We start from the raw sequence: 24,958 nt of genomic DNA on the forward strand, positions 1-24,958 counted from the left end.
ATAATTTATAACTACTGGTCTTTAAAAACTAAACATTTTTTAGCAACTCCATAAAAGACTCAAATTTTAAAGGCTTATATCACATCACGGATGATTCGAAAAAAAAAAATTTTAAAAGGAAAATTTATAAAACACAAATTTTTGAAATTTAAATTATATGAGTCGTAGGATTTAAATATAAGTATTTAGTTAGTACGCTGTTTAATATTGTATTCTGTAACTGTATCGCTTACCTATTAAACATTTAAATGTATAAAAAAAATGTACAAATATAATATCAAGAAATTTTTTAAAAGGATATGTTTTGTACTCGTCTGTGATCGACTATTTGAATTTTGATATCACATTATTTATTTATTTAGATGCGTTGATCTGTCATTACAGCTGCCGTCGTCATCGTCACCACCACAACGATTATTTTTTATAATATACAATACACAGACGTACGAGTTCTCGGTTCTCCTCGTATTATTGTTATTATTATTTTTTTACGATGGGTCTGACGGGCGGCTCAACATTTAATAAATCCCAGCTTGCTGTATATGTAATATGTATATATATATAAGTCGGATGTACGTGCGACGGGATAATAATGTTTTCCGGTCGGTCGTTGCCTGCACCAACCATCGTTGTCGTTGGGGAAGGGGAGGGTGAGGAAATCAGCTACTGACCCCCGTGCGGTCATCACCGCGGTAAGGCGTGCGGATTTTTCGATTCTGTATATAATATACTATATTATACAGGATGGTTTTTTTATTACTATATGCAGTATTTTTATTGAAAACCTTTTGCATTTTTAAAACTATTTTTTTTGTGTGAATTTAAGTCATTATATCGCATAATTTTCGAACATTATAGTTTTTATAATTTGTATCGTTACAAAATTAAAATTTTTTTTTTTTTTCAAAATATTTAAGAATTTTACATCCTATCAAAAACTGGTTCGAAATCGTATCAAATATAAAAAATATGTTTTAAAATCTTCAGTAAAATATTCTGCTTTGAAACATGAAATTATTTACTGAATAAATTACTGCGTGTATAGTCATAAAAGAATCACTCTGTATATTTAACACCCTAAAATAGTAAACTTCGTTCGATATTCTGACGAAACGACATGCCACGAACACTACCGTTACGTGGATAATATAATGTATATGTAGTCAGTGCGAGTATTTTAATATAATACACGAGGCTTAATATACCTGTGTATGTACAACTACTGTGTAATAAACGTTATACGTTTAGATCAGATTGTACATAGGTTTAATTAAAAACAAAAAAAGTTGGTCTAGTTTTTATTATTATATTCATGATAGATATCAATTTGTATTTATATAAACCATATGGCTTATTTCTTACCTATATTTTTACTCTCTTTACAATATTACGTTTTATAATAAAAATAGGGTAATCACAAAGGTATAAAGTGCATAAAATGTTAAATGGTGTAACATATAGACGAAATAGACAAAGCAATATCTATTTCTAATCTAGATCTCTAGTAAATTATTATTATTAATAGGCATTTTACATTTATTTATACTTTTGCTTAAACATAAATTATAATATATTGTCTCGTCGGTTACAAGTTAAAAGTGTTTAATTGTATTTAATGATAATTTGTTATTATGAAATATAGTTTACTTATTTGAAGTTATGTAAGTTTTGAAAATTCGTGATGCACTTTGTGTGTACCTACCTGAATTTGTTTGAAACAACAATTGTTAATTTTTGCAGACGAGAACAAAATTTAAAAAATTAAAATACATAATTGGTTATCAGTTTTTATTAAGTTAAACTTATTAATAAATTTAAGTAGCAATTATAAAAAAATATAAATTCATTATTTAAAAAAAAAATATTGAATAGTGGGATGCTTATTTTGGACCACATTTTAATAATTGTTAAATTTAAAATTATATTAAAGAGAAAGAGAAAATATGAATAGGTGCATCGACGTACAGAGATTTTAATACTTAAAAATATGCGAAGCTTTCCACTCACACACGGACGAAAAATCACGTAGTGAATTTAAACTAAATATACATAATAAGGATATTGAGCCAATGTGGAAGAACTTAAAGAATTCATTACAAAAAAAATGGCTGATAAGACAGTTGGTAAACAACAAAAAACCAAAAAAAAAAATCGGTGTTCATTCTAATTTTCGAAGTTTTTTATAGCTTTAAACACAGAAGGATTTATGGTTAAGTAATTCAGAAGATGATGAAAATATGTCAAACTACAAAATTTGGCAAAAAGAAGTTTAAAATATTTTAAGATGTTAGAAAATAATAAATATACAAAACAAAATGGCGGGGGAAGTAAAGAACTATCAACATCATATAACAAGGTCTCTCCACAAAAATGTAAATTTACTAAGAAATTACTATAAACGTAAGAAAAGCTTTATAAGAAACAAAGATGCAATTTTAATAACAACAACATTAAAACAGGGGAATAGGTGGTTTTAGTATTTTAGTCGTTTGTTAAATTGTAACAACCCAGAGAACCCATTTTAATTCTCTGAGGCTTATTACAGTAGAGGTCAAATTAAAAAAAAAAAAAACAACAAATCACCTATGATGGTGAAGACAGAATTCTGAGAAAACTGCTAAAATACTCTGCAGGCAAAAACTTAATTGAATATATCCACTCTCCACTAATAAAAATACGACGTGAAAAATATATCCATTTTCTCAGAAGACTATAGAGAACAGCTATAACTATGCCAATACTAAAAAAAGGAAACACCTCAATATGTTACAGCTAAAAAGGTATTGCCTTACTAAATGCGTATAAAGTATAACAGAATTGGGTTTTTGGTGTATAAACATTTAGATGATTAGAAAGTCGAGCTTAGGATAAATAGGTCCAAAGTTTAAAATATTTATCCCAATACAAATCTTTCAATTTATTTGTTATTATTAAACGGACGTTGTCCTTATACAATATGGTTTACTTTACAACAGTCATGGTATAAACATATAATAAAATAGTTAAGGTACAAAATGTATAATATATAATAATAATATTATAGTAAACATCTGATACTTAACTAAATAAATACAATACAGTAGATTAAATAAGTGTTAGAAAATATTAAAATAATAACTTAACTAATTGAAATCAAAAGTATAAGTATTACCTGCAATCATTAACAAATTAGCAGGGCAGTTTAACATAATTTTTGTCGGAATGATTAGGATAAAAAGGATCATGATTTCTAGAGTAAAAATAATTAATTTTAAAATTGATTAAACAAAGTAGTTCTGGGAAATAGGTCAAGCTAAAATTAATTTATATAGAAAATTGGAGAGCAATTGTAAGCGTTTTTCTTTAAGAATATCTTTAGAATAAGATGTTGGGAACAATTTTGTTTTTTTGCACATGACTATAATTATAGGAAATTGTTACTAAATGTCTGGTTAAACCAAATAATATGAAAACTAAGATAATAAAATAGAGCCAGGTATACATTGGATACAGAACAGTGCTGTGATTGTCAGCTTAGTCTAAGACTGTAGCCAGAAAAATAATCTTTTAATGGATAACAAAAAATCTTTTGATGACATACGATTAAATAATATTCATATTTTTATATTCTTAGACAAAATGAATTAAACAAAGCAAAAATAGTTTCCAGACTATTTTTAAATTTTATGAAATATTATGAAGACTGAAATGAACTAAATGTAGGTATTTAACTTTCAAAACTTTAAAATATTATATACCTACACAAGAAAAATTCAATTTATTACAAATTACAACAAACTAGATCAAAAAGTTAATGGTAATAAAATCTAAATGATTCAAAATGTTGTTCCGTTTGAGGAAAAATTAATTTTAAACGGTTGAAAGTGGGCCAATGTAAGATGATTTATTTACTTTTCCTTGTAAAATAAGATATATCAATTAATATAATTACTAAAATTTAAGCTATGAATTTTTTATCAACAATATCATTGATAGGATATTCACGTGTAGAGTGATTTTTTTTATCAAACAACATTCATTATTTCAAAATCTATAAATGTTATTGAAATTTTTTTTATACAATTTAATATATTTATTATTTATATATTATACAAATTTGATTTAAAAAAAAAAAAAAAAATAGTACTATTGAGTTGATTAACTTTTTAAATTATCGATTATTATCTACAGCCAAAATTTGAATTTTTTCAGCAAGTTGTGAATAGTTTATTAAATAATTTTAAATATATACTTAATTTTACAATAAATATTGACTTATTTAACTTAAAAATAAATCTTTGTTTTAATTTAATTTAAAATCTATACCTACGATATAATCAATTATTCAGTTATTTAAGCTTTATTTTGTATAAATAAATTAAAAAGCTATAACAATTATTTAACAAAAATAAAATTTTTCTTTACTTTAAAATTGATATGCACAAATCACTATTATATAATATACTCGAGTAATGTCTATTCACTATTATTAGTATTACCAATTAATGGTTCTCTGACTATAATGGTTTTATAAAAAGATATATTTTTAAATCAATGTACTGCTAATATATATTATGTATCATATTTAATTTTTAAATTCTATAAATTTAGTTTGATGAATTCGATTTTTGTAATCACTGACTAAAGTAAACAGTTTAATGCATGTTTAAATTTAATTTATTTTATGACTAAGTACAGTAAGTATACAGAATGATTCAACAAGCATACTTAGATAACCTTTTTTTTCATCAACAATACAAATATTAATAATCTAATTTTTAGAATTTTTAAATATTATATTTTCAATTATTTTTTACTACTTAAGGAGTATCTTGTAAAGATACAAACTTCTGTTTCTTAGATGAAAACCATACGTTTCTACTTTAAATTGCTTAGTTTTTAGGATAATTTCGTGAAAATGTTGTTGCATTATAATCAAAACTATCAATTTTAAAATTAATTAAATTTTTGGTCAGGAATATAATAATATGTTTATGATGATGGATTTGGAAAATATGAATATGATAGTTATGGTGATTTGAAAATTTTATTATTTACTAATCTATCAATATTTATAATTTGTAAAATTTATACTTGATCCAATTTATATATTTTTTAAAACCATTTTTGAAGACTATTATTTTTAATATAAATATTTTGAGAACTGAGAAACTACTTATTCGAATTTATAATTAATTACCTTAATAGTTAACAATAAAAAAGGGCAATTCTCATTTTTTAAAAATATAGTAATTCGTATTGTTTCACGAATTCACGATACTTCTTATATGCTACAATAAAATGTCATGCATTTAAATTATACATTCTTTAAGTACATTAAAAATTCGAAAAATTTGAATAAATGTATTATTAATGGAAAAAAAGAAAGGTAAGCATGCAATGTAAATCACCCTGTATACGAATTTAGGTCTGGGAAAAAGTGTGCAATTAAAATTATGCAGGAAATTGTATACCATATTATAACAGTAATGTAAACGCCGAATTTCATTTCAGAAAGGGTTTTTAATTTAAATAAAAATGTATTAATCACAACATATGCGGAGTGTTTACATTTTGTGGGTGGGTTGAAATCCCTAAACTTTTCTGTCTGCGTGTATCTTTGCAGGCACTAATAATATTATGCTATGAATAATGTAATTAATAATGGTTTGTCTTATGTTTAATATTTTTGGTATGATTTGTTTCTATGTATTTTTTCCCTCTCAAAACACTTATATTGCTCTAGAAAATTAAAATCAAAGTACATAGCCACATGAAGTTTGAAATTCGTTTAACCACATAAAAAAAATAAAATATAGTTTTATTTATATATCTCTTCAAACACAGTTAAACTAAAAGTGTCTAAACACAACGAACATATATTTTCTGGTGACAGTAGCACTGTTGAAGAATTTGTTTTATGAATATATTAAATATAAATTATACAGAATTAAATTTATTTTTATTCAAGAAAATACATAACACTGGACTAAAATATATATTTTTTTATAAAATTCTGCATTAAAATAACTTTTTCAATAAAACATTGTTATTTTATCCATCGTTCTCTTGAATGAACAAAACAATTATTGGGATATGAAATATAATATGTAAACTTTTCATTTATGTATATAAATATATATCATAACTGGATGTTATTGAAAAAAAATCAATTTGTTCTTTATAGTTTATTCTCAAATAATACATCATAAAAAAAAGTAGTTATTACTTTTTTCAAAACAAACATCAACTTACAGTTATCAGATTACAGATAAAAGTTATCGATGTAATAGTTTTATTAAAACTATTTGTATATTTAAAACCAATTATAATTTATATTTCAATTGGTAACATAATAAACTATGAAATATTCAAATAAATATTAACTAAGTACAAAATAGCATATTATTACGAGTATATTGATAAAATTATGATTATCAGTATGATTACCAATCAAAGGTACCTAAATGCTAATTATTCAGAGATGATATTATAATTATGTAAAAAATGATTGAAAATTAATTTTATTAATAATAAATGGAAGTTCAACTCAGTCTATTATCAATGTAATGATTTATTACAATTTACTAAAACTTTGTAAATTTACAAAAACATTTTATTAAAACTATACAGATTTGGAGAAGTAATGCGAAACCTCCTAAGTTTAAAAGACATTACAAGATAAAAGATATAAGACAAGTATATTAACCGAAAATAAGTCACATTATTTTACTATATTTAGTATATTATTGTAAACCGTTCATAAATAAAATAAAAAAATATTTAAATGGTATACCAATGACATCATAATAAAACACCTTTTAAATAAATTTAGTACTAATTTTAATTACCTATATGTGCTAATGTTAAATTAAAACTTTGAAAGAAATGAATATATTTTTTTATTTAGAATTTTTATAGGTGAATTCTAGTAAAAACTTCATTGGTTTGAGTAAGTGTGTAAAGTGTGTTATATTGTCTTTAAATAATTTTTCCAGCAAAACAATAGTGTTTCTTAAGGTTTGAGTCATCACACAATACATTGTAAAACCATTAAATTTATATAAGATAATTTTTTTATATTCTTGTAAGTTTAGAAAAAATGTTGTAAATAAAATCAAACCTGTTTCTAAAAAACTTTATTTTTAATTAATATTTAATAAAGTAATAACATTTAAAGATTTTAAATTATTCTACATAAAAATTTCAGTTAAAGAAAATATGTTATTTTTTTAAATTATTGACATAATATAGATATTATAAATACAAATATGCATCTATATCCTATGGTAATAAATCGGTCGTGTAATAAAAGACAAAAATAATAATAAAATTATTTAATCTAAAATAGTTAAGAAAATTAAAACTAACATTACAATAAAAACAAATATATATTATGTTTATCATTTAAGTATTATAATATGTACATTTAAATATAAGCAATTAATATTCATGCATTTATATGTAATATTATACAATAGTAAGAAACCTTTTAAAATATGTTTGATATAAATGTTGTGTTTATTTTAAAACAAATAAGGCAAATAACTGGATACATTATACAATATATATATATATATATTTCAAATTCCTTGTATTTATCAGTATAGGGCCTTTATGTGTATAGGTTTTATATTTATTTTTAAATATTGTATATATTCATAAAATAATTAATCATAAATTATTAATTATTATTTGTATCTGTTTACCTGGAACACTACAGCTAAAGAAGATTTTCGTTCTTTCGATTTAAATTTTCATATTTGTGTTAAATAAAAATAATAAATTAATAATGTTATTCATTTTTTAATCCATCTACCTATTTTAATATTTATCAAAACAATAAAAAAATGTCCAAATCCACTACCTATTCATACCTATTTAATTAACATGAATTTACTTATTATTTTTTAAATCAATGATATGTTTTTGTATAATGTATTATGTTATCAATATCCCAATAAAATATTAAGTTATGTTTAGGTATTATGAATTTTCAATAAGCGTAAAATATTAAATTTTATAATTTGAATAAAATAAAAAACAAGTCTATTTAATCATATTGTATTTTAAATAACCGATTTTTACAGTTTTTTTATGAAAGTTTTAGCAAAATAATAAACACTAATAAAACATACTTATTTAATATTTATAGTGAAGCATTTATGTATGCACTAATTCGTATTCTAGCTGTAGTTGTCTATTGATCTAGTAATATAGATACAATGTATTTGCGCTCATTGTATATTTGTATTTTATATTTTTTAAATTATTATCTGTTATGTTTACTTTATTCACAACATGCCCAAAGGTATTGAACATATTTTCCTTTAAACTAATTCATGACACACCAAATTGTTTCATCGGAATATGATTCTATTTCACCAATGTTTTTCTCTTTTATATAAAATCATAAGTAAAATATAATAATAAAAGACAAATTTTGTTTTTAAAAACAAGCACATATAAAAAAGTTACATTCGTAAAATCTTTTTTTTTTTGAGTACCTAACTAAAAATAGTAATACATACTAATGTATATTTAAGTAATATTTTTAATTTAAAAACAATTAATGGTATCATTCAAAATTATTATTACCTGTAGAATCCGTCGAAGAAATAAATAACTAAAAATTAGAAAAGTCCTTTATATTTGATTTATTTTTTTTGTTAGTAGTACCTACGTAGAATACTTTTATTAATAAATTAATTATATATTTCCAAATGCAAATTATTATAATACAATATTTTATTGTAATTTACTTTTAAGTCAGTAACGCGTAACGTAGAATTGTGAAAATAATATGTTTGTATATAAACCTTATAATAATTGGTCTAGAAAATTTTAAAAATCATTAATATAATATATTTTATATATTTTAAAATTCTTATAAGTGCTACTTTTTATAAAATAAATCATATTACACTTATATGTATTTTACAAATAGAATTTTTTTATCAATATTTAAAAAAAAAAACTAAAACAAATGAAAATCGAAAATACTTATTAGTAGAATATAGAGTAATATTAATATTAATCTAAACATTTTGAAACTTTAATTGTATACAGAAACTAATAATATAAGCAATAGTGGAATACTAGCATACTTCAAAGTATGATAACATAAAAAAAAAAATTCAGAAAACTATACGCTCAGCATTTTAAAAGTTATTAATAAAATATTATGTTTTTTTCACAGTTGAATTTTAAAATAATCTTTTAATCTTCAGAAATTAAAAATTCAAGTCTAGAATAATGAACTAAAATTTTTTAATATTAGTCAGTGTTAGAAAATATTAACCAATACATCAGATGCATATTACGTTATTTTAAATTTAAATACCATAATTTATCACAATAATACGTTTTTAGTAAGTTCGTTTAGAACTAATAGTAAGTAATATAGATAGGGCAAAGTGGTTAATCTATCAACAACTGCACAAATGAAAAAGTCAAAGCACAATTACTATAAGCACTTAAATTTTACGAAAAAAAATGTCTTGAACGAATAATATATAAATTTAAACTTTTCCTATAGAAAAATAAACCGATCGTGGCGACTTGATAATATATTCTCATATCCATATCAATTTATCATAAATAGAAAATTGTACATTTGTGGTAACAAAATAATTTCCTATATAATCAAAAAATAACTCAACAATTCCAATAATGGACTTATTTTAATTACTTAGATCAAAAATAAAATAAACCACCTACATCACAAATCAGCTATAAGTTATAACAATCGGGCAGGTATAAATGTATAACTGTAATTAGTTTGATGTGGGACGTGGGTACTTGAATCATACCTCGGTGAATCCCCTTCAGCCTGCAGCAAGACACTTCATATAATTATACAAAACCAATAAATTTGGTTGAATAATATTCTATTAATACGCAATAGATTAACAAACCACTGTTGAAATGTATTATTATTTAGTGGATCTAATTTAATAAATGTAAAATTAAAGAATTTAAAATAATGGCGATGTAGAAAAAGGTAAAACCCAATCCATTTTACATAACTTTATTATTAGCTCACAATTAAATTTAATAACTTCAAAAGTTAGGTTGGTTTAAGATTTTGAAAAACAAAGTTTCAATATTATTAATATAACATGATCAATTAAATCATTATGCAAGTTGATAAAAACCAAATATATATTAAAATAACCTATTTAATTAGATTTAAAATAATATGATGAGCATGGATTAATTTTCAAAACTCTTAATTTCTAGAAAAATTAATAATAATGACGATTATAAAGACTGTTATAATAATTTTTACACTACATGTATTGTATTGGTACTCGAAATATATGTATAATATAATATGTATGTATGTATTATAATTAAAAACGGGATATTGTTGAATTATAATATTTTGAATTTCCAACTATTCAGTTATAATGTTTTATATTTCATAACTATAATATTATGTATTTAACATTAAATTTGAGTTACCTAATTAAATTATTAAGTGTTTAAGAGAAAATAAAGTATACTAATAATATAATTAAGTTAACCTATAGTAACTTTTAATATACAATAATTATTTATTTTTTTAAAACTAGATATATAATATATATATCATATATACATATTTCATATTATTATGAAAGAAAATTCAAATTTTTCTTAACACAATTTTTCATATTTTCTAACCATGTGTCATCAATTAATTATTTCTTACGTCAAAGCTTTTGTAAATGTAGATTTATTATTATCATAACATGCTTAAATATGTATGTATTGCCTTTCCCTTATCACACATACTTATTATGTCTCATAAGTATAAATTGTATATTTAAAATAAAAAAAAAGCTATTTTTTTAAACACCTAAAAATAAAAGCCTAAAGTATAAAAATAACTAGATTTACGGAACCTGATTGAAATCACTTCTCACTGTAGTATGTCTCTGATATAGCCAAACCGGTGCGTTAGTTGAAAACATAATTTTCTATTATTATTAAGTTTAAAGTTTGCACGCAGAATAGAAGAATACAATTTAATATTTTTGGGAGAATTTTATTTTTGAAAATTGAATTAATAGATGACTAATATTAACAATAACGCTAAAAGGCAATTTTAAAATATTTAATAAAAAAGAAAGTATTGATTAAGGAAAATCTCCCTACTCATTTGTTAACGTAACATTATAATTAGTAATTTATATTAACTAATTAACCAACATTATAAAGTGTATACTTAAAAGTGATTATAAATATTTAAATTATAATATTCATATAAGTACTAAACATGAAAAAATATACTTAGATAAAATAAAAGGTTCAATCTACAAAAGGTTACATTCTTTATCCAATTAAACCTTCACGTGGAATTGTAATAAACTTTGTTCGTTTCTTTTTGATAGATATTGGAATCAAACCATTGAAATATTAATTTTATAATTATCTTGATCTAATACTTTAAATGAAAAAAAAATCCATAGGTTAATATAAAATTTAAATGAAAGAACAGTTTTAAATTTAGTGCTATAAATGTAGTATCCAAATAAGTTAATAATAAATGTATTTTCATTTTTATTATAATATGAATAAAATTTTATTATAAATATATATTCAATATCGAAATCCAAGATCATGAAAATTTAGTGAAGGAGATATTTAATTTGTTTGTTATTAAGTCCCCGGGATCTAGTTGGCTAAAATTAATAATTAAAAGTTTTGAAAAAATGTTAATATTATCGGTTATTATTACCTTGAGTACATGCGTTGATGATCAAACAAATCCATAACAATTCCATTTTAACTTTTTCTGTAAAATAATTTAAAAAAATACATTTTTAGTTAAAATTTCTGTATATAATAAACTTTAATTATTATAAAACATTTCAAATATTTATAGTCAATATAAAGTCTGAACAGAAAATTATATTCATTTATAAATAATAAAATGTTAATTTGTATATCATAAAAGTACAAGCTATATTAATTTGGTATATTTTGCAATATTATATTATAATATAGCGCGTAAATTACGCATTTTATATCAATATATACAGGGTGATTATATAGTGGCTTAAAAACTGTATTAATTAATATTTATCTATCAATGTTTATAATATGTAAAAAAAATGTCTTACAATAATAAAATACTAGATTCAATATTACATATATTCTATATCTTTATATACTATATAATATGTGTATCAAAGTTGTATTCCGATAATATATATTATTAGTAGGTACTAAATTAATTTATTAGAAGTGATATATGCTGGCACTAAGAGGTTTAAACATGTATACTACCTACAGTGTAATTTAAACATACTATACGCAGCATCAAAGCCCACAGCATTCTCCGATGGTTATTAAACTATAATATCAATCATGATTAAATCACCAAACACTACATTTATCCTTTCCTCAGCTCCGCGTGACATAATTTTCATTTGAATGAAAATCGTTTTACCGTCGAATTAAGGTGGCCTTACCGTAATAATCGAATTTTTATAAATATGTCTAATACAGACGCTGCCGCAAACGTATCCTATTCTATAGGCTTAAAGGTTTCTATTCTGTCGACAAATGGATTTTGGACGAGAGCGACTCTGACGTTACGTGCCAGTTGTCGGTGACAGGGTTCTTTACAATAATAATATTCCTCTTGAATTTCTAACGAGTTGAAATATTTGTAAAATCATAATTTATTTTAAATTAAATATTTAGAAAACGAATGAATGGTAAAAAAAAATTTAAGTAATTCACAATAACTAAGCTATTTTCAACTATTATTAATGTTTAGTCATTAAACAAATAAAAAATTCAGTGAAAATTTAATTTCTAAAACTTCAAATTTCAGGTGGAATACTTTACAATCATACCACCCTAGTTCTTTTTTTAATAATTTATTATTACTTAGTATAAGAACCTATAATGTAGTAATATGATAAATCGAATAAATTAATTTTTAATTATCGTTTTATTAACTATTATTATTTTTATTACAATTATTATTATCAATGACTTGTTAAAGTACGACTGATCCAATAAGGCGTTGATCAAACAGAGCAATTGAATAAAAAAACAATTTGTTTGAAGTTTTTATATAATTAGTTATTATTTTGCTCAAATAGAAATACTTTACGTGTAAATGTAAGTATCTATATATATATATATTTGTAAGTAATTTTATGATAATTAAGAACACGACAATTTAAAAATTTATTTTAATTTTATGAACGTAACACTATTTTATAATATTTGTTAGACTAATATTTGAAGGTTTAGAAATATCGATTTGGGTGAACTCTTTCTATTTTAGATGATATCTTCCCTATATTATATTGAAAAATAAAATTCAAAATAACCCAACGGAATCAAAAATAGGTAAAAAGGTTAAATTGGATTTCAATTCCATTTTATCACAATAATAATAATAATAATAATAATATATTATTATAAAATTCAATTGCTGAAAATAGGTAAAACCGTTTAGAATTGTTCTAGATATTAAAAAACAATGCTTTTAAAATACGATAGTGAATAATAATTCATCTTAGTTTTCTATTATTTTAAGCTTGAAAATATAAACAGTATAATTTATAGACATGGGACAATTCCAAGAACCTAGACACTATTAATATTACTTCGGTGAGATAGTTATAAAATGTGCTCAATTAAATAAGTATTTATTATATAGTTTTAGTAATACTATATAAACGATAAATCATAATTATATTATATCCTGTGTTAAATATTAGACAAATATTTTGTCATTTAACCGTTTAAGGTCATTAAAAGATATCAAAATGTGAGTTACTAGTATTCAGTTATATGATATGCTTGATTATAATCAGGGAAATGATTTTATGGTGCTTGAATATGCTATTATATTACCTATTAGGGCTTAAATATCGTAAAATATGAGTTAAAAATAACCAATAAATGTGTAAAATATTCACAGAGTAAATATTTTTATATTAATTTAGTCAATAAAATAATTAAGTTTATTCATAAGTTTTAACCATTATAAAATAGTATAACTTTAGGATTCAAATAGATTAATGGATGAGATACTTCAAAAACTTTAGTAATTATTAATCTACATTTTTCTATAGATTGTAGTCTGTAGAATTTAAATAATGACGTATTATTATACAAAACTATTTAATATGGAGCGAAAAATATAACAATTTTTTGTAACATCTTTGAACATTTTTTTTTTTGTTACAATATTTATTTATATAATCTGTAAATGTGTTATTTTTAGAATAAGTACAAGTAGTGTGAGAGTTGTTAGGTTGGAGGCTTGATGGAAGAATCCATCCAGTGTTGGAACTTTTCGACAGTTAACAATTTAGTCGTTCAATCGTTTAGTAGTCCCGGCACCATTTACGTTTCAAACGCCTACTCGGATCACCAGGGTTATTAAAGATAGATACATTTGATACGAGAGGATTTTGGGGGTTGGATAGTGTGAGTGAAAGCATTTATAGAAAGTTTTAGCTACTTCTTTTACTGTTGGGATACATAGAAAGGAGCTTTTGTGATTTGACAGAAACATTTGATTTTATACTCGAAGGCTTGGCTCAGCCCCAGAGCTATATGTCATATAATCATATTGTTTTCAAGAGGAGTTTATATTGAAGGATTTTATTGTTTATATTTATGTGTTTGGAAGTTAGGAGGAATCGCGGCTGGCGGGATTGGTTGTTGAGAGTAATACGCTTGTTATGGATATGGTGGACCTAGATCAGCCTTCTGTCCAGATATAGAGACCTGGATAGCGAACATTCTGAAGGGGAGGGATGGGTAGATTATCGAGAGTTATAGTAGGATAGTTTCTTGGTCTTAATGTGAAAGTGCAGTGTGTGGATTTTGATTCATTTATTTTGATTTTCCATTCCTTGTACCACGTTTATAGCAGGTTGAGGTGTGATTGGACTAAGTTAGATGCTATTTCAGGTTCTGAATGTAGGGCAAGAATTGCTTTGTCATCCGCAAAATCGCCTTTGATTGTATTGTTTGTTGTCGGTTGATCTAAGGTGTACAAGTCAAACAAAAGTGGGGCTGCTACAGCACCTTGAGGGATTCCAGCGTGAATGGGATTAATTTCAGATATAGCTGATCCTGGACGTACGGCGAAGTGTCTGTGCTCAAAGTATGATTTGAATAATAGGTAGTAGTAGGGCGGGAAGATGGTTTTTAATTTATAAAGGTGGCCTTGGTGGCACACTTTGTTAAACGCCTGACCCATATCCAAAAATGCCCCCGTGCATATTATCTTTAAACATTTGAAATTAAATTTTAAACGCAGTTATCGAACTTGCTTTAAACATTGAACTTTTTATATTTATATGACATTTTTAGAAAATTGCTAAATCATAAAAACATTACGAAAATATGGTAAACAATTACTCGTTATCAAATATTAAACATTTTTAATTTCCAAATAAAAACGATAAAAAAATAAATACATAATAATAATATATTATATTAATTATATAAACATTTAACAGTTATTATTTATAATTTTACATTGTTGGTAATAACAATTTTCAATAACGGACATTATTATTTTGCTTGGGTAATTTTTAAAATGCCTTCAGAAACTCATGTAATCAACAATCATATTATTATAAAAGCTATTATATTATTATAATTACAGAAACATTTACGCTTTACGACTTGACATTATCATAATTAACATGTACCGACTTCTAGTTAATAGATAACAAACAATTGAAATGTCATGTCATAACAAATATTTGAAATACTTTAATTGGAAAAAAAAATATTTTATATCTCAAATTTAAAATAATATTCATTATCATTTATCGTATAATATATTTTACATAAAATTATATAAATATTAGTTATATTAAATCGATAGCCCTGTTACAATTAATATATTTTTTTATTATTGTTGTTTATTAAACAAAATTATATTACATAATCTGTAAATGACTATTTTACAATAGAAAGTAATTTTTAAAATAACAATATATAACTATTACTTTTATTGATTATAATCAAATAAATTAATAAATATATCCATATACAACGACAGGTTACAATATGTCTAAAACCCGATACGTTATTAGTTATATACTTTTATAATAACATACTATAATATTAATCAACATAATTAGTGTAATTAGTTTCAGTGAGTTTAAATAACGTGATGTATTGATTACCTTCTCGATTGTTCCACATTAATATAAAATTATAGATATGTAGTCATGTAGAGTAGACACGTTATAATACATATTTTGTCATATTTTAAAATTGAGTAATATAATATAATTTGTATGTTTACAATAAATCATTAGGCTAATAATCAATAAATCGAATACGTTATTAGAAAAAAAAAATACTTTTCTCTGCTATTAAATATGTATGGAAATAACTTTAATTTTTGATTTACCAAAAAATGTTTTCTTATAATTTTAGTGTATAACAACTAATTTTATTCATAAAGTCGTAGACATCATAGATAATCACTTATGTTTGAAATATACAAAAATAATTAAAGTGAAAAACATTACCGGTAGATAACTTCAAGACATCGAATAACTGATTGATAAGGGTTGAAACATGAAGTTAAACGATTATACTGTACTTTCATTAAAGATAAATCAGAAAAAAAGATTTAGTTGTACAGACATTGCAACGCTTCACGCCTCCGCGTAAAAGTAAGATCTTAATTTTTCTATAACGAAGTCAGGGATTAATGTCGGTAAAACTTTTTCTTAATACATTATATACTTTTGAAAGTATACCTGCTTAAAAGATTTACGTGTGATATAATGAACACATCATATTATAATACGTTTTCAAAATATCAGTTTGTTACAGTCATGGGCGCAGTGCCACAGAATAACTTCAAGTCCAGAAGGCTTACTTAATGAGAACTCAGAAATTGGTAAAATGTTCGGTCTATCAGTGTAAATTAATGTTTTACTACTTAGAGATTGTTACTATTATTATAAAATAAAATGATGTACGATATTTATTGTATCGATATGTTGTATTGTATTATTATCTTTATACAGGCTTTACTTTTAGATTAATAACAAATCTATCCCCCATAAGAACCCATGTAATACTAAAAAAGTGAGCCTTCTGGTTATTCTGTGGCAGTGTTACATATTAATATAATCATTAATTAGTAATTAATGAATACGAATCACTAATATTTTTCAAATCTATAATTTTGAAGCTAATGGATATTTTTCTGTTGTTATTCAAAACACTTATCAGAAGTGCATTGTTTAAGTATTATTTATTGTTTAATATAAGGCATTATTTTTTATTATTTTAAAATTAAAATTCACTATTTAATATGTAAAACACTTTTTATTGACGATTCCAAATGAAGATTATTACATTGATTAAGATATTTTATTTTTTATTGATATTTTATTTAATATTAAGAGTTTATAAAATAATAACATTGAAGTAAAGAATTCTCTAAAGACATTTCAAATAGCATTTTATCGGCAACGTATTGTGATTCGTATAAAAAAAACACACACATCATTGTAAAATCAATACGGTAGTTTACGTTCAAAAATTAATAAATTCCAATTCACATTCACCTATGATTTGTATGCCCAATTAAAATAAATTTAGCACATCTCATTTAGTCATTATATAGCCATACTGTAATATTAAAGTGAACCGAATAATCGGTCTCAATATCCCGGAATATATATAATTCAACCTCTTATATTATAAGATATTGCGTGTAGACGAAACCACAAGTTCGATAAAATTTAACTACATGATGTAGGTGTGTTCACCCTATTTTCTGTACTTATACTCCGTTAGCATCGAGAGGCACATAATCTCTATTTAAAACGTGTTTGGTGAACAGTGTTTGTTTGGATTTGGTTATAAGAATAGACACACTATTATGCATAACATATTTTGTACGTATAATAGTATAAATAAATATAAATAATGTTATATACTGCATAATATAATATAATAATGGATAGGAAAAGTATCCAGCTAAAATAACCCACTTTTAAACACGTTTTGTTGAAATTGAGTACCAACAGAATTTGAAAAACTTAAGTATACTATATAATAAGTAATCCGAATAATACAAATACTAGAAGATTTACATTATATTACAATAATAATAATATTATAAGTAGTTAACATATTCAATGCTTTCTAGTCCAGAAAAGTTTATGATTTATTTCAGGTTTTTAGATACCTATAAATAGTGACGCAAGAAATGATTTTGGTCTTATGTATAGAAGTATAGTATATTGGTGTTCCATTTAAGTATTTCAAAAATGTCATGTTCAGTTTAATTTAAAATGTCATTTAATAATAGTAGGTACCTCAGTTTAGATGAGGCCATTTTTTTTAATTACAGATAATTTAAATTTAACCAACTGTGGTTTAACAAATCACCGCAATCGTTTTTAAAATGCGATAATTTCCCTTTACTTTTAAATTAATTTCATAATGATAATACATCACTATCCTGCCGCACCAATATGAACGAAACAAGACAAGAGTTCCACACCTTTTCCAAAATCTATGACTCTGTCAGGTTCTTTTTATATTTATTTGACGAAGGACGTATACATTATATTATATGGGTAATTAAATTCAAGTAAAACATCTACTGTAAGATTTTAATCGACTAATATAAACACCCGCGATTCCTAGGCGGTATATTAGTTCATTAATACGTTTCAAAGTTTTTAATCATGTTTAAATACCATAAAAGTGATCCATTAATTTGAAATCTACGCAGAAGCATCTCGTTTATATTATAATATATTTGTTTATTAGTTATCTTTTTCACACAAAATTGTTATATTTTTTTTTAGATTTAGATTTTCTAATTCAACACGACATGCTATTTTCGTTTGCGGGAACTCTGACATCTGATAAATACAGAAAATACAAAAGTATTATTGTCACATATTCGTATATAAAATGTGAAATAGAACAAAATATAACTGCAATATAGATATTTTGTCCGGAGTTTTGAAACAGCTAGACGAAAAACGGATGTGGATAAAATGTGGCGCCATTGCTTTTAAAAACTAAAAAAAAGTATTGCGTAAGTTATTTCTGATTCGTAGAATAATATTTTATTTTATTTGTTGATGTAATGTAAACATTAATAAAGGTATTTAAATATTTACAAAACGTTCTATTAGCTTCACTAAAATATCAAGTAAAAGAATACCTAATACAATTTTCAAATTCACAGTGAAAATTAAGTTATACTTTCGATATACTTCAATAGTCAATATTATACAAATTTGTTTGTAAGTATTAATAGATAATAGTTGATTAATTGGGAATTATTAAATTCTAAATTTATATTGTATAGTGCTTATTTAATATTTTAATGTATATTATATAAAAAATAGTGAAAGATGTCTTATTAAATTTAACAATTATACCATAAATTAACAACAAATGTATACAAGTATTATACATTTTATAATTACCGCTTGTAAGTAAAATGTGTATCAGAAGCACTGTATAATGTATATGCACATATATATCCGTTGATCAGTTATTACGAGTATTTTAATGGTTTTAGGCTGTGCTTTATGTACGTAACAAGTAAGTATCTCATTATTTATGTTTTCAATGTGTTAGTTAATTTTTATTTTATTTTATAATCAATTATATTTTGTTGTTTAATTGATCGATCTCTAGGACGAATCATTCACGGTTGGACGCGATCGTTAATTATCAACAATCCCTTAATATGTTAAATATATAAAATAGTTACTTTATAATTAATGGCTAGATGTAGCATGACGTGATATGATTGTAATGATGAAACATTTTAAATAGGTTAGTATCATATAATAAACGTGAAGTTTAGTGATTCACTAGATATTAAAAAATAATAATAATTCAAAACTTAACAAGTGTAAGTTCAATTAATCGAAATATGTCATTGTAAAATAAATTTCATTATATAAAAAAAAAATGTACATTTATATTAAAACTTTTAAGATATTATAGATGAGTGTATCATCATTATTATAAAATTCAAAACAATAACACTTCCAACTTTGAAATATAATTATATAAATATCAACTTCAGATTATCAAAACTACAAAAAAAAAAAATAGTAATTTATTTCTTTTTTAGTTGTTTTAAATAATTTGACTGAATTTTCATTGTAAAATAAAATGATTTTTAAATATTTTTAATATTTTTTAACGTACTTAGATTATACGTATTATCGATTAACGATATTTTAAAATTACTATTTGTAAACCACTTTGTAGTTTGTTGGACTAGCTATTTTAAAATCTTTTTGAATTAACTTTACATGTCGACCTTTCTGTGGAATATACTTTTGGTAATTTTGGTAATGGACCACAAAAGATTTTAAGTCCCGCAGGACTTACTTGTTATTTCTATTGCTATATTGTTAACCATTTCTGTTTCAAAGTAAGTTAATCACATCGTTCTGATTCGTCTTCAAACTAACTGCAACACTTAAAACCTAGGTAATTATTGTTGTCTTAAATTTTTAGATAAAAATAACAATTTAAATCTTATATTCATAATATCGTCTATAATATTATGTTAGGTACATCAAATAAATAACAATCATTAACCCTCCATTCCTCAATAAAACAAATTAATTTTCCAAAAGTAAAAATTAAAAAAACAGTAACATTTCCAATAGGTTTAAGTGTATAGTATTGAGAATTCTGATTTATTTTTGTACTATTAGGTTATACAAGAAAAAAAAAAAAACGGTTTCTGTTATTCTTCTAGTCGAAAAGAAAATAGTTGCTGTTTCTAATTTTTTTAAGAACTAATTAAAAAATAATCAGGAACCTAAATAGTATATTTTATCGGATTAGTAGATGATTTTTTTTATTTAACTTCAACAAAACGAATGATTTTAATGTTTCCGAATAAACCCTATAGGTAACTACTAACTAGTATAACAATAAGGTTTATGGGGAAATCCGTTATTCACGTCTGTGGTTTTAATTCAAGAAATATGCGTTATCCCATTATTACACCATATATGTATATACACTTGTGCACAGCGAATAAGGCTTGTATAGTATGCGGATAACGTTTATTACTGTAGTAGTACTATATTATTGTGAATTACGAGAATAAAATCTGGATTAAAAAAACTTTAACATAATAAAGGGCTTTTTTTTGTTAATTAAAGTAGGTAGTAGAAAAAAAAAAAAAAACTAACAATGAAAATAATAAGTCTACGGATGTACAAATGATTCAATTAGATTACGGTGTACACACTTATTGGTTCGTAGGTCGCCGTGTTTTCCGTGATGTTATAACACAATAAAACGGAAAAACTAAATATCCCGCACCGTGCATGTATATTTTATGATTTACCAAGCATGAAATCGCTCCCAATTATGCATTTAATAATGAATTATTCATATTCTGATTTTTGAAAATTGTAAATATATTTAGTCAATGTATACGATAAACGTGTGACAAAACGAAAACAGGAAAACAAAATACTTAATAAGGGATAGCTATACAAGCTTCTGCTTTTTAGATCAGAACCTCCCTTTTCTACTGAAAAAATATACTTACCTAATTTTAAATTCGAACGAGTAGTTTTTCAGTTATCAAAATGTTTGTATAAGTAAATAGTCCATTAAAATAATTTTATTAAAATATACTCGTAAAATAGATTTAATATCGGATTTAGTATTTATTATATTTAGAATTTTAGATTGTTTTTTTTATAAATTATGATGATCAATACTACCAACATTTTCAAATTACCATAGGCCACATATCTTTCAAACAATCCAAATTCATTATCATAGGCCTATTATCTTTAATACACAAAGTTGATTAACTCAAATACTACGCGTTATAATTGTTATTAAGTACATAAACATTTTTAAAAAAATTACCCGCTAAATAATTAACTCTTTTAAAGGAGGTTTTCATTTGAAAAACAAAAGTTTGTATTTTACCACAGAGCACTTCTCAGTAGTACTTAAGACTTTGCAGAGTTTATACTGTTTATAGTCTTAATGTGTGTATTTAAGCATTTTAAAAATAAGATTTTGCATTGTCAAAGAAAAAAATTGGTTGCACATGTTTAGTTAACCACTCTGTATACGTATATTTTTTTGTATAGAAGTTTATGCGGTGTACCTATGTCCTATATACGTAACAATGTCAATAGAAGATGATGTGTGCGGTCTACGTATTTCCATTTGTCGCTCTGTTTATGCGGCGTCCCATCAAATTGATTTTAGCCGTGTATGTATACGCATTCTGCAGTTGCCGCCGGGTAGGAGGATAATAGGTGACACCGCGTGGGAAGGGGTGTTGATGGACTGACGTATATTAGGGGTGGTTGGGTGATGGGCCGGGGAGAGAGAATTCGCACGCGCGCACAAACAAATGCCCGCGGACGAACAATACGCGTGTGTATCGGCGAGCGCTCTTATATTACCATTGTATACTGGAGAGGACAACGCGTACAATAATTACAGAAATTAATTAAGGGAGGCGACCCTTTTTGCCAGTCCACCACCCTGACCTACTCGACGACTAAATAATACTCGTGTAATGCCATAATAATAATAATAATGTGCACGACGACCTTTCATTCACTGATTAATTATTATTATATATTTTATAGTTCGATTGTTTATCCAACGATTTTACCATTTATACTTTATATATTATTGTCTACTACATTATTATTATTCCATCTTTGAACGGAATGCCTACCGACAGTATAATATTATGTAAATGTCATCGTATAAATTATGTTGTTTTAAGTGTCAAAATTTTCGGAATTCGCAGTCCACTCAAATGTTTGCACGAAACCTATTTAATAGTGAACCGACCCGTCAGACCGACGAGAGAAAGGTAGGGCTGTACTCAGTGATTGTTGGCCGTGCCGCGGGGTTATTAGTTATTATGCTTTGTGAAAAGGTTCATCGCGATATATCCAATTTACACGTTAACGATGTTGTTGTTATAGAATATAGATACTCACTTTTATTACTCGTTAGGTGTAAAATCACAAATGTTCAGTTTTAAAAACACACTTACAGAGAACATTCAACATAAACAATGTTTTGTAAAGGTTTATACTTTATATAACATATCCGTTTTTGAAAAACAGTGCATAACAGACTTTTCTGTAACATTTTATAGAATAAATAAAAAATTATTTTTTGATACCTTATTATACTTATAAAATAAATATAATTTTCAATTATTATCCTCTAATAGTTTTTAAAATAAGTGTTTTATTCAACATATTTTAGTGAATATTGTCAGTATATCTACATTTTCAATTGCGTAACGACCAACAACGTCTAAATACGGTGAGAAACTGATTTTAAATTAGTTTAAATTGGTATTTTAATATAATTCCATTTTTAATTTTCTTAAAAACTCATTAAAACTGTCCATATTAAATATTTAAAAAAGCCACGGAGAAACACTGAATCGAATTCTTAAGAGAACGTTCTTATCCGGCGTTTGTTTATTGTATGTACGAATTTATAATTAAACTAATACATTTGCTATTTTAATCAAAAATTATTTTCAAGCGGCAAACGACTTAGTACAATAGGTAATTTAAAAAATAAAAATATATCATCATATTGATAATAGATTAGTATAGATACTCGAGATTTTCACACTAGACAACTACTATTATTATACTTCATTAGCTATGCAATAATAGTCGTTAATGTTTTAAGACTATAAACTGCAGACTAAAATAATAAAATTATTTATTATTCTTATTTTAAATTCTGAGCAGATCGATGAATGTATTAATTTTACAATGATGTATGGTTTTTATTGTCTGTAATCATTTTTAGGGGCAGTAAAAACGCTTTGATTTTTGAAAATGGAAGCGATTTCTATTTGCAAATTAAATCTAATTGATATTTTGATAATGGAAGGGGGAGGTATTGTAATTATATATTTACTATAAATCATAACATACAATATAATATTTTCTAACGTTTTATTCTTATTTATATTTAAGCAAAAGCAAAGTAAAAACCATCGATGTCAAAGTCTTGACAAATATTAAAAAGTTATACTTATATAATATACAATAATTCACCAAACATGATCACTCCCATACTTTTCTTGAATAATTAATTAATTTAAATTTGAATTTTTAAGTATACTTAACCCAATATTAATTTAAATCTGATTATAAAATAATATTTAACTTTTATATTCTTTCATATTATGCATAAAAAAAATCAAGATTTAAGCTTTACTTGATAGAATTTCTTTTTATGTTTTTATAACCTTTTTATCATTTTAGAAACATTCACATCAATGAATTTGTCGATTTAAACGTATATAATTATAAATCAACGCTGAAATTTAAACTGACAATTTAATACATTTCGTGGTTTATCAAATGGCAAGTTAATTTGTATTGTTTATAGTACCTATTGACGTATCGTTATTTATATCAGTATTCGAAATATTTATTTATTTCCTATAGGTATAGCAAGATGATTATAAGTTATAAGTTATAACTATACGAAATACAAATGTTCGTATAATATATTATTCATTATTTTATTTAAATTTTTTTTATAGTTATAAAAATAAAATGTAAAATATTCGGTTTTTAATTTTATCATGGTTAGTTTTTAATGAATATATTTTTCTACATCACTTTAAAATATTTTATTTTCATACTATAACATGTCTAAAACCATAAGAGGTAATAAATTGATTTGATGTCATATATTTAGTTATGCGTTATAAACTTATAAATAACAATTGTATATTTTATAGATGCAATCGACGTATTAAACAACGTTATAAAAAATAAATAATGATATTTGTTTTTTTTAAATTTTGTTTAGAAATTTAAATAATTTATGAATCGTATATACTTCAATACTTGTTTTAACGTAATAAGAAATCATTGCCGTTCAAACAAAATTGAAATACGAAAATTAGCTTTTAAGGATTTTTAGTATAAAATGTATAAAT

General features: G+C 24.1%; 1 protein-coding gene across 1 annotated transcript in view; it reads right to left on the minus strand.

Moving 5' to 3' along the window:
* LOC132929844 (cell adhesion molecule Dscam2-like) overlaps positions 1–24,958 on the minus strand; it is a 67,955-nt gene that overhangs the window by 31,724 nt on the left and 11,273 nt on the right. Inside the window, exon 2 of the mRNA XM_060995447.1 lies at positions 11,705–11,761. Coding sequence (XP_060851430.1) covers positions 11,705–11,750 — 46 coding nt within the window. The 5' untranslated portion in view covers positions 11,751–11,761. The remainder of the gene's footprint in view (positions 1–11,704; positions 11,762–24,958) is intronic.

This window comes from Rhopalosiphum padi, chromosome 4, assembly GCF_020882245.1.
Source record: "Rhopalosiphum padi isolate XX-2018 chromosome 4, ASM2088224v1, whole genome shotgun sequence".
Classification (NCBI taxonomy): domain Eukaryota; kingdom Metazoa; phylum Arthropoda; class Insecta; order Hemiptera; family Aphididae; genus Rhopalosiphum; species Rhopalosiphum padi.